General features: G+C 52.0%; 1 protein-coding gene across 4 annotated transcripts in view; it reads left to right on the top strand.

Annotated features, from left to right (window-relative positions):
* RGS3 (regulator of G protein signaling 3) overlaps positions 1–12,042 on the top strand; it is a gene marked incomplete at its 5' end in the record, with an annotated part of 118,197 nt that overhangs the window by 40,521 nt on the left and 65,634 nt on the right. For all 4 annotated transcript variants that reach the window (XM_080940285.1, XM_080940287.1, XM_080940288.1 and 1 more), the window contains 6 exons: positions 2,499–2,580; positions 3,787–3,892; positions 4,439–4,790; positions 5,136–5,175; positions 9,740–9,936; positions 11,870–11,953. In XM_080940285.1, the coding sequence (XP_080796411.1) occupies positions 2,499–2,580; positions 3,787–3,892; positions 4,439–4,790; positions 5,136–5,175; positions 9,740–9,936; positions 11,870–11,953 (861 nt within the window). The remainder of the gene's footprint in view (positions 1–2,498; positions 2,581–3,786; positions 3,893–4,438; positions 4,791–5,135; positions 5,176–9,739; positions 9,937–11,869; positions 11,954–12,042) is intronic.

Here is a 12,042-nt window from a genome sequence, read left to right as displayed (position 1 = left end):
CGCGGGTGACAGAATCTCAGATACTCTGCCTGGCTGAGACATGGGAGTTGTGGCAGTGTTTGCCCTCCACAGGCAAGAGAAAGAACCAGCCGGGAAGGAAATCTGTCGAGAAATCTGAGATCCCTGGAGAGGGGGGAACATGCCCTCCCGTTGGGCCTTGATTAGCTTCTCTATAAAATGGGCTTGCCGAAGCTGTATCCTCTGGGGGTATAGGACAGACTCCTGTCTTGCTGGACAGACTCTTTGGACACTTCTCTGTGTGCCCAGCCTGCTCCTCCCACGGAGCTAGGCCACGGTCTTGTTCTTTTACAACCCCCTTTCCCTCCGTTCCTTGGCTAGCCAGTGGGGTGGGATTGTTCTCCGTCGGGGCACTAAGGGAGGCAAAGAGGCTCCTGGCCCTGCCTGGATCAGAGCACCAGAATGTGGAAACACATTGATCTTCAGACCGGGGAGCCTCGGCTTATCCTCCAGATAGGAGGGACCATCCTCAGCACCCTGTGGTATAGGATTGAGGCAGAGCTAGAAGGGTTTCTATGTGGTGTCGAGGGTGGGTTCCAAGTCCCCCTTTAGTCCCACAGAGTGGCTCCTGCTGTCTTCTTTGGGCCTCTGCTGGTTTGGCAATGAGAGGCCTCCAGTCCCTCCAGCTTCCTACGTTTGCTCCCGGCTTTGTTTTGCTAGCTTTCCACTTTTTTCCCCCCTTCTCTTCCTGTCTTAGCTATGTGTTTTCCCAGAATTCTTATGGGAATAGGGTATTTTCCTGCCTCCCTCCACTCCCCCCTTGTCTGTCAGATTTCCTGTTTTACAAACTTGCTTTGAATCCAGGCCCAGGACTGGTGGGAAGCAGAGCCTCGGGGACCTTTGGTCACCCTGAGCTCCTGAGCTCCCTTCCCTGTGCCTGGCCTTGGACTACCAGCAGGTGAATACAGGTTTCCAGCCCTGAGAGACAGCAGGTTCTGCACACGTGTGCACACTGACCTGTTCTAGGCTGGCTGAGCTGTTTTCCTCCTCTCCCTGTCCCTGTCCGGGACACCTTTTCTCTGTGCCTCATTGGGACCCGCCCTGATCTTTCCCTCCCCTCGGGGGGTATCTTGGGACTCCCTCGAGAAGCCATTTTCTGACCTAAGTAATCTGAACGAGCCAGTGGGCCTTGTGGCACACAAAATCAGTCTTCTTGTTTTTAGAAGATTTTTGTCTTAAAAGTTTGTGTTTTTTAAATTATGCTTATATGTGTGTGTGGGCGTGTGTACGTGAAGGTCGGAGGTGTTGGATTCCCCCCGGAGCTGGAGTTTCAGGGTCTGGTGAGCTGACTTGGAAGCTGGGGCTGGAACTCAAGTGCTAGCATCAGCAAGAGTCATGGCTGTGCGCCGAACTGCCGAGCCAGTGGTTCCTGACCTGTGGGTCTTGACCCCTGACCCTTTCTCGGAGGTCAGGTTTCAGATATCCTGCATGTCAGAGTATTTACATTGCCATTCCTGAAAGTACAAAATGACAGTTATGAGGTAGCAATGGCAACAATTTTACGGTTGGGGTCACAACCCGGGGTACTGTATTAAAGGGTAACAGCATCAGGGAGGTCGAGAACCACTGCACTAAATCACTTTCAAAGACGAGCGCGTTGTCCAGGGTACACAGGCCTAACTTCTGGACAGTCCCGTTTTCCTTTGTTGCTCGTCACCGGCTTCTCTCTGGACAGCTGTATACGTGGGCTTGTCTAGCTAGGAGCCAGAGACCAAGTGCTACCCTCTAGGGAACCCCCCCCCCCCCCGTCCCATGTACCTCAGCAGGGTATGACACACAGAAAGAGTTAGACCACAGAATGTTTGATCTGCAAAGAGCATCCAGATGGCAGGGTCCTTTGATCGAACTTCTGGAAACTAGGGCTTTCATGTATACCCATAGTCCTTTGCAGGCAGAGCGAAGCCTCTGGTTAGTACAGGTCTATCCAGGAGGCCTCGGCTCTGCCTGGACCTATCTCTCCATTTCTGGCTGCTCACAGACTCTGATCCAGCCTGTGAGCCCCGCTACTCTTCGGCTGACACTTGGCCATAGGCTAAGAGAGTACGTGTCAGACCTTCCTGCCTGGTCCTTGGGGAGGGCGGCCACCCACTTGGCTTTATTTCTAAATAAAATAAAGCGTGTGTCCCTAGCACAAGGCAAACCCTGGGCTAAGATCCCAAGACCTCCGTGGGAAAGGAAGCTGATCTTCAGAGGGAAGAGGAGGTAGAACTCAGTCCAGACGGCTGTCGGGTAAAGGGCTGGGGCTGTTAGGACCAAGAGGAGAAAGGTTTTCCCTTTTCCTGGATCCCATCCGTTCTGCCCTCTGCTTGACTTCTAGAAGTCAGGGTTAAGATGGTGGGCTATAGGTAGGTAGCGGAGGCTGGTAGCGGAGGCTGGCTCCTCAGCTCTGGTTCCCTGCGGAGAGGAAAGTGGCTTTGGGTGGGGCTTAGAGGCCTTCCAGCTTCAAAACTCTGCAGTAACTGGACAGGGCTGTGTCCTAGATCACCATCCGGAGGGGCAAAGACGGCTTTGGCTTCACCATCTGCTGTGACTCTCCGGTCCGAGTCCAGGCTGTGGATTCTGGTAAGTGAATGGCACAGGATAGCAGCCCTCCCCTCCCACCAGGCAGCTGGACTTTGCTGACAGTTTGGAGCTGGACAGGGCCTCACACTGGATCAGAGTCTGGGTTTTCAAAAGAATAATATTTTTAACTGACTTACATATGAATCTGAGGCTTATGAAAATAGAACCTTTTTTGGGGGGGGGATGTTTTATCAAAATGAAAATAGACTCTGTATTTTGACTCTGATCATTTTTGAAGAGGAGCTAAATTTGAATTCTGATGACTCCAAGGGAGATTATGAACTTGTATCCTGTTCACAATCCTACTTAACACTTAGAGGTGGACATTCCAAGATTTCTGTTGTGGCTGGAGGATTGCTAGACATTCAACGATAACCTGGTCTACACTGTGAGACTCTGTCTCTTACACACACACACACACACAACCCTTCAAGCAAAACAAACAAAAAGCAAGAAAAGAATAAGCAGAGACTGGGAAGGTGACTCAGTAAAGCACTCACACTGTGACTCAGTAAAGCACTCACACTGTGACTCAGTAAAGCACTCACACTGTAAAAAGGAAGACTTAAATTCAGTCTCCAGAAACCACGTGAAAAAGAAAAGAAAAGAAAAAAAAAAAGCCAAGCATTGTGGCTTATGTTTTAATTATACTCCTGGGGGTGGGGGGTGGGGAAAGGAAAATAGTTGGGACCCATTCATTAGCCAGAGTAGCCTACGTGATGAGAGTCCCAGGCCAGTGAGAAACCCTGGCTTAAAGAAAGAGAGACAGGAAAGAAAGAAAGAAAGAAAGAAAGAAAGAAAGAAAGAAAGAAAGAAAGAAAGGAGGGAAGGAGGAAGGGAGGGAGGAAGAAAGGACAGTGCCTGAGAAAACACTTACTGTACAGAGGTTGTCCTCTGGTTTCTATATGCATGTGCAGGTCTATATAAATTTTCACCTCCCTTTTCCCAACCCTCACCCACAGCACACACTGTGACACACACACACACACACACACACACACACCTCTCCATTGCCAAAAAAAGATATCAGTTTCTTAGTGTTCTAAGGGGCCCTTGTACAGGGACACTCGTGGGGGTGGGGAGCAAGCATGCTGAGAGGCGAAGGCCTTTGATAGCCTCCCAGTTCAGCACTTCTGTGTGGAACAACAGAGAGAAAGGAGTTTTAGGCCTCAATGGTCCCTGAGTGGCTTTTCTTTGTCCTTGCAGGGGGCCCAGCAGAGAGGGCAGGGCTGCAGCAGCTGGACACAGTGCTGCAGCTGAATGAGAGGCCCGTGGAGCACTGGAAATGTGTGGACCTGGCACACGAGATCCGGTGACAGGGGGCAGTGGGCGGTGGAAACCTCAGCTGAAGGCATATCTTCCCCACCAGCCCTGGGCACACTGCCTTGATCTGCTTGCTCTGTCTGTCTGCTCTCTGCCCAGCTGTGAGCAATTTACATGGCTCCTCAGGGAATCCGGTTCTTGGCCTGGAAATGGAAGGCTCAAGCTCGGATGAATTCTGATCCCACAGCAAAGAGCAGGAAAGATGCTGTGAACAGACCCGTGGTCCCTGCCTTTGTTCCACTGTAGCTAATTGTCCCTGCTACTGAATGGCTAAACCCTTTGTTTAAGGGACTGCAGACAGTGCAGATGTTTCAACTGCACAAGTTAAAGTTATTCTGTAAAATATCTGAACTTCTTGACTCTGTGGGCTAGCACCCCAGTGGTCCATTTCCGACCCGCTTCTAGAATGACTACACAGAAATCGCATTTCACTTGCTCCTGCTTGGCTTCTTTCACTTGCTCCCTGCCCTAAGAGCTTCCTACCCCGACTGATTTGTGATCTCCCCAAGTCTGAACTCCTCTGTGGAATTTCTAGGAGCTGTCCTAGCGAGATCATCCTGCTCGTGTGGCGTGTGGTCCCCCAGATCAAGCCAGGGCCAGATGGTGGAGTCTTGCGGCGGGCCTCCTGCAAGTCCACACATGATCTCCTGTCACCCCCTAACAAGCGGGAAAAGAACTGTACCCATGGGGCCCCCGCACGTCCTGAGCAGCGTCACAGCTGCCACCTGGTGTGCGACAGTTCCGATGGCCTACTGCTTGGTGGCTGGGAACGCTACACTGAGGTGGGCAAGTGCAGCGGCCAGCATACCCTGCCCGCACTGTCCCGGACCACCACCCCTACTGACCCCAACTACATCATCCTGGCCCCACTGAATCCTGGAAGCCAGGTATGGACAGCTGAATGTGGAAGGGTATTGGGTCCCCGTGGAAGGTTAGGATGGCTCCTGATATTGGATTGTGAGACTTGCGTGGTACAGCCATTAGGGTCCTGTCATCCTTGTAACCCATGAAAACACATTTTGGAACAAGTCACCAGGAAGGAAGATGAAGTCTCTCAGAGGGCCACAGCTTCATGGAGCTATATTCCACCTGTTTCCCTTAAGAGAACCCCTGCGCTTCCCTTAGACCCTGAAACACTACACTTCCTGTCCTCAGTCCCCTGTGCAGCCCCCTGCTGGGCGGCTCGGTCCCATTCTTGGGACTGAGCTAGGTTCCTTGTTTTTGCTTTGCAGTTGCTGCGGCCCGTGTACCAGGAGGACACCATCCCTGAAGGTGAGCTGTCCAAGATGCTAAGCCCTCTCTCAGCCTGGAGAGGTAGTTGAGGTCAGCTGAGGTCAGGTCCAACTTGCCATTCTGAGTTCAGAGGTCTTTCTGATGGAGTTGGGGTTACCCACCCCCTTATCCTCCTGGTACCTTCCCCCTCCTCCCCTACAGGACAAGTGTGTATTTCCTTAAAGTCAGAATTAAGTTGGTAGAGAGGGGAATCTGTGAGAACCATCCAAGAGACAGGTGCTTGGCATTTGTCTTGGCTGTAACCCAGTGTTGCTGGGTAACCGTGTCTGTTAGGGGCTGTAATGGAGAGTAGCCCTGGAATGCTGGGCTTCGAGGTCTCAGGTTCGAATCTTCACTGTGGGACTTGAGCAAATCACTGCCTTCTCCCCCCCCCCCCACACCTATAAAATAGGATCAGTTGTTCCTGCTCGGGGGCTTGTCTGGAGGATTCTAGGGAAGCGCTGTTGTATGCAGCTGCCTGCATGCTGAAAGCAGGTACAGGAGAGCTACCTCCAAGCTTTGTAGATGTCTCTGCTGATTAGCCCATCTTCCTTTGGCCTGCATGTTCTGGCCAGAAGTGGGATCTGGAACCCTGGGATGTGGGACTCAGTTCAAGAGTTGGTGGGGCAGGCCCTTAGGCCTTCCTGCACCTGCCTGACCCCAAAGTCCAGCTGGTCTGTACGGTTGAGGCCAGCCTTGTCATGTGGTCTGGAGGAGTGTGTGCATGTTCTTGAACCTTTCTGTGACTTTAGAACACCCTTGGCCTCCTTCCTCCTCCTCCTTCTCATCTTGTCTCAGATCTGTTTCTGTGCTGTTTCCCTCCATTAGTGATAAGACGAGGATTCTTAGAGGGAGCACTTCCGCCTTTGGGAAGAGGGGGCTCCTGTGAGGCTCAGAACTCCAGATGGAGGGCACCTTCTTCCTCTTCCTGCCGGGGCCTGTGGGCACTTGGGCCTAGCCTGCCAGAAAAGCAACTGGGCTCCTCCCTAGGAGGAGCCCCAGAGTGACTGAACAGTAAGTGTCTAAAAGCTTTCAGTGGGCACATTAGGGCAGAGTGAACATGCCACTGTTAAATGGTGATTTTATTAGGGGCGGGGCTGGGCTCAGTGTATTTCTGTAGGCCCAACCTCAGACCCAGGGCCTCTCAGGCAACAGAAACCTGATGTAGCCTTGGCAGAGTGTTTCTGAGAGAAGGACTCTGGTTGTTGGTATAGTTTTGAAGCCAAGTCACTGAGGAAGGGACCTGGGAAGATGTGTCACCTGAATGGGCAGATGCCGGGGGGCTGGGAGCTCTTCTGTCCTTTCCGGCAAAGCTTCAGAGTCGCCCAAACTACGTCTGTGTTTTTACTCCTCTCTGAAAATACAGTGCCAAAGAGGGCACGGTCGCCTAAGCCTCAGCGGAAAGAGCAAGCCAGGAAGAGATGATGACCTTAATAACAGTGGAGGTGTTTTGAATCCCCTGCGTCCGATCTTAGGTGGTGTGTGCACACACATGCACGTGTTTGGGTGTGTGCGGGTGTGCACGCACATGAGGCAAGAGGTCAAACCCAGGAGCCTCCCACCTTATTTTACTGAGTCTCACTGGGGCCTGAGACTTGCTGATTAAGCTAGACTGAGCAGCCAGTAAGCCCTAGGGATCCACTGGTCTCGGCCTCCGCAGTGCTGAGATTTATAAGCACATGGCTCCATGCCTAGCTTCTTACCGGGATTGGTAGGGGGTAGGACTCAGGGCCACATGGTTAGTGCAAGCAAGCTTTACCAACGGAGCCTTTCCCCCATCACCTGTATCAAGATCTTGACCTCACTTATATTTCGGCGCAGTGATCCTTTTGGTATCAAAAGATATCCTTTCCTGTTCCCATGGATTAATTCTTTGCAGCCCCAAGTCATGAGTTCAGAGGAAGGAGTGAAATTCCAGGCACATGGTTTCCCTCACACACCCAGGGTTATCCAGAGGTTAGGGCTGTCACCAGGGTGCTGGCCTCTGATTCCTCTGGCCTGTAAGGAGGTGGCCTTTCAGGGCGGAGGAGAGCACAGCCATCCTGAGTTGAATGTCAGGAACAGGGACGGCTTAGCCATCTTGCGTTTAACAGGGTCTGAGGTCTTTCTAGAACCTAGAGTGCCTGTCTGGCTGTAGTTGGCATATTCCCAGGGCCACTGTCCTTTGATACTTTACCACCACCAGAGCCAGAGGGCTGCTAGGGCTTGCCTCAGAAGCTCAGTGCAAAGCCAAATAATTACTGTTTGGTCAGGGAAGCAGATGTTAGAGGAAACAATGATGATACAGGTTTAGGCCAGACATCGGCACAAGAGGTGACAGGCGGAAGTTTGCCTTCGTGGGGCTCAGCACCCAGCCTGCAATCTAGATTGCGCTATAAAAGGAATAACTTGGAAAAAAAAATCAGTTCCAGAGAGCCACACCCCTTGCCCCATATCTCCATAGTATTGTGGCAATGTACCTTTAGGGAGAGGCTGCCACCTAGACTGGGCTGGCCCTGCCTAGTGTTTCATAGCTGAATGACCTTGGCCAACTCACACACATACTCTACACCTCTGTTTGCCTATCTGGAAAATGGGGCTATGCTGGAAGCAGAGAGGTGACTCGATATCTAGGGTGAAGATTCTTTGATGATACTGGGAAAAAAAACCTCTTGTAAGTCTGAGACCTCTAGCCCACTAGATTTTCCCACTGTGGACTGCATCCTTCCCTCACTTGGTCTGGTTGGCCTGAGACCCTGCTTGTGAGTCCTGCATAGTTTCCCTTCCCTGGTGCCATGCAAATCTAGCTTGTTCTGACTTACGGCGTGCTTCCAGGCCCAGCGTCCTTCTCTGACATGCTCACACCTGGCTGTGTTTGAGATAATCCATCCTGCAGTCACATACCAGCCTGGCTCTCCAACCCCCCCGTTTCTCATGGGGCCTTTTTGTCAGTTTTCAGCTGGCTCACCTGAACAATCTCAGACAGGGAAGGATGCTCCGCGCACAGTGGCCTGAGCTGCACAGTCAGCTTTTGAGTGAGGAAGACATGGTGTCTTGTCCAACTCAAGTCTAGTGTAAATCTTGAGACACAGGTTGGATATTTTTCCCCCAGTGGGAAGCCGGGCCGCTACACAGACAACCCACCAACCCCCAGGGCCAGGTCAGAGAGAAAGCCATGGGACTCCTTTCCTGTGCCTTTTGTCCCCATCAGGGTCCCTGTTTGTTATACCGTCTCAGACACCCCTGAAGAGTGAGGAAGTGGTTTATGTGCCGCTGCCAGACTGCAATCTCGCTGGTCACTTGTGGGGGCGGGAAGAGCCGACTTGTTTTTCTCACCTCTCAGTGAGAAAGGGCATGGGGCGGGGAGCAAGCGTGAAACCCTCGTTTCCTCTTCATAGTGCCTTTGCGTTGGTGGGGAGCTTCCCTGAGATGGAGTTGGTTCACGTCACTTGTTTGTTGTCTGCAGAAAGCTAGAGGGTGTCTGGGCTCCTTAGTGAGAGACCCTGGCTGGTTTCCCCTGGCATTGGGAACCTAGGACGGAGCCCAAATGTGTGTGTGAACCCCATCACTTGTTCTAACACCTTGTGTTCAGAACACACACAGCAAGTGCCGTGTGTTATTCTAAACACATGGATGGTGGTGGGAAGGTCACTCCTGCTACCTTGGCCATGGGAAGGCACAGAACCTGCAGACCCCGATGCACTCGGGCAAAGCATATGATCTCCATCGCTGCAGGGAACAGACCTTCGCGCATGGTTGGTGACGAGCAGGTGATCCAGGGTGGGGTGGTAACCTGATGAACATGTGTTCTGTCCCTTGCGAAGCCACCTCTGCTCCAATTCACGTTCCATAGGGGATGGCAGATCCCGATAGGAGTTGGTTTATTTTTTTTTTTAAGATTTATTTATTTTATGTATATAAGTACACTGTCACTGTCTTCAGACACACCAGAAAATCCCATTACATCAGATCCCATTACATCATCAGATCCCATCACAGATGGTTGTGAGCCGCCATGTGGTTGCTGGGATTTGAACTCGGGACCCCTGGAAGAGCAGCCAGTGCTCTAACCACTGAGCCACCTCTCCAGCCCCCTAGATAGGAGTCTTTGTTGCATTGTGATTTTGTTGCTGCTGTTGTTTTGAGATGGGATCTTGTCAGGTGGCCCAGGCTGCTTAGGCTTCGGGTTCTTTGGCTTCAGGTTTCCGAATTCTGGGATTCTTGGCATGTGCCAACATGCCGAGACAATTTCTTGGGTTTTCAAAGGTGCGAGGCTGAAAGATGAATAGCTTTGTTTCGGTGCCTGAGTCACTGGGACCGATGGGGTGGCAGGGTAACTCCCCCTGTCACAATTGTGGGCTGATGTCTCTGTCCTAGCCCCGGAGTTGCTGTTTCTCTCCCCTCACCCACTCACCCACTCTTCTTCCCCCTCAGGAACCCTTGAGGCTGAGACTGAGCCTGGCTGGAGAAGGGTTCACTAAATGGATACTGTTCCTTGTTCTTACCAGGGTGGGGGTGGGGCAGGGAGGGGGAGCCTCTGAGGGATAATGAAAGCACCTCATTGTCCCCAACCTCTGCTCCACAGAACCGGGGAGCACCACTAAAGGGAAATCATACGCCGGCCTGGGCAAGAAGTCTCGGCTGATGAAGACAGTGCAGACCATGACAGGCCACAGCAACTACCAAGATCGCTCAGCCCTAAGACCACACGTCCCTCATTCAAGTTACGGCACCTACGTCACCCTGGCCCCCAAAGTCCTGGTATTCCCTGTCTTTGTGCAGGTGAGCCTGTGGCACGCACCAGGGTTCCCCTCAGGAGGAAGTGAGAACAGTAAGGGACCTCCATTCCAGGAAGGAGGGGGTAGCCCCATCCAGGATCCAGGGCCCCCTTTGGGGACAGAAAAATAACTTCCCATCCTGGAGATTTTAAGAGAAGCAGAAGTTTGCAGAAGGCTACACAGAAAAGGGTGGAGCCACGAGAGAGTCCTTGTCATCCATTCCCAGCTTCCCCCGTCCTTTGGGACTGGGATAGACGTACGACAAAGTCTGGTGTGATGCCGGCTGCTTCACCCAGAGGCAGTTTGGGTTTGCAACTGACTGAGGGAGAGCGGGTGTGGCTGGTCCCTCTGCTCAGCCACATGCATCACGCTAGCATTCACCATGCCGGAGCACAGAGCAGAGGTCACGGGGGTCACAGCCCCCCTCCCCCCATAATTTTCTCATTCTTCATGTCCCTCCTCCCTTCGTCCCCTCTTCCTGCCAATTGTTAATAAGCATTCAGCCTTGGGTTCTGTTACATTTCCAACCAGGTTCTTCATCCTCTTCTTCCACACTCCTGCCCTTGGTACGTCTCTGCTGTCACAGCCTCTCTCTCACCTTTGTGTTCTGTGTTCTGTCCCCTCTTTCCTCAGTCTCTCTCCTCTCTTTAGTGATTCCTTTTCTGGCTATATGGCCCACACCTACATCCATATATATATATATATATATATATATATATATATATAGCATTTAAAGCTAGATTCTGCATAACACAAAGCACATACTATATGCCTTTCTCAGTTTGAGTTACCTCGCTTAAAATATGTTTCGGATCTGTCCGTTTTTATGCAAATGCTGTAATTGAATTTTTATGTCTGGATAAAAGACCATTGCACATATGTGCCTCATTTTCAAGATGAGTTTTTTTTTTTTTTTTTTTAATTAGTAGATAGTTACCATACGGCCCAGTCATACTACTTCTGAGTGCATGTCCGAAGGACTCGACATCCAAGACAGATCCTAGCACGGCTCTGTTTATTGCTGCTGTGGTCAAAATACTAAGGAACTGGAAACAGCTTAGCCAGCCAGCAAATAGGTAGCAAAAATGTTCTAGATTTCTTTCATCTCAAATCTTTATTAATCCCACCCCTTGGTTATCACTTATATAAATACCTACCAAGGGATAGCCAATATCTGTCCACATAGATGCTGTTCCACCTCTTCCGCGTATGCGCTCTCCCTTCCCACCAGAGACCTCCCCACCTGGCTTGATGACCGAACTTTGCTCTCCTTCCCATCAGATGTCCCCATCTGCTTATGAATATCCCACTTCTGAAGCTCTGTCCCCGCTGCAGTACCTAGTTGGCGTCTGTTTTGTTCCCTTGCTTGAGGTCAGGGACTTGGGGGCCATGTGATAAATGTCCACTCCTAAGGACGGGCGTCTCTTCTGCAAGGGTCAGGCAGAGTTTGGACACGTTCTTTGAGGTGGATAGGACAGGGTGGTGGGACTGGAAGTTGGAGCGGGAATTGGTTGCTGGGGTAAAGGGGGTCAGTTTGCTCAGCCTGGCCTTGAAGAGACTTGAGTGGCCATATCTCTTGGCATAAGGCCCTCAAGATGCCTCCCGGGCCTGTCAGCAGAGACCTCCCTCTGAGGCACACAGAGGACTGAGGAGGGCTGGGAGGGTGCTGGAGCCCGGGGTGGGGGCGGGCACCAGGGGAGAGCTGCAAGGCCCTGAGCATGTGGCTGAACTTCCTGTAGAGAGAGCAGTTCTGGTCAGGCCTGGCTGTGCCGAGCTGGAGCAGAGTCTTTCTCTTTCCGTTGCGGGTGTGAGGGTGCGTGGGGGTCAGGGGTAGGAGGAGGGCAGGCAGTCTTGCCTTCTCCCTCTGCAAGAGGGTTTTCTGATCTGGCTCTGGCAAGCCGCCCTCTGCGCTTCCACTCAGCGCGACTGGTTTTTAGCCCCTAGATCTCTGTAACCCCGCCCGGACTCTCCTGCTCTCAGAGGAGCTGCTGCTGTTTGAGGGGAGAAACAAGACTTCCCAGGTAAGACCTCGTACCCCCCTCCCCTCCCTCCCCCCATCCTATGGAGAACTAGACAGCCTCAGGGTGGAGACCTGAAACTCTTCCAAAAG

The sequence above is a fragment of the Micromys minutus genome (genome assembly GCF_963924665.1).
Source record: "Micromys minutus genome assembly, chromosome: 28".
In the NCBI taxonomy this organism is placed as follows: Eukaryota; Metazoa; Chordata; class Mammalia; order Rodentia; family Muridae; genus Micromys; species Micromys minutus.
The sequence above is the reverse complement of the archived record's forward strand: the minus strand, read 5'-3'. Positions and strand labels throughout refer to the sequence as shown.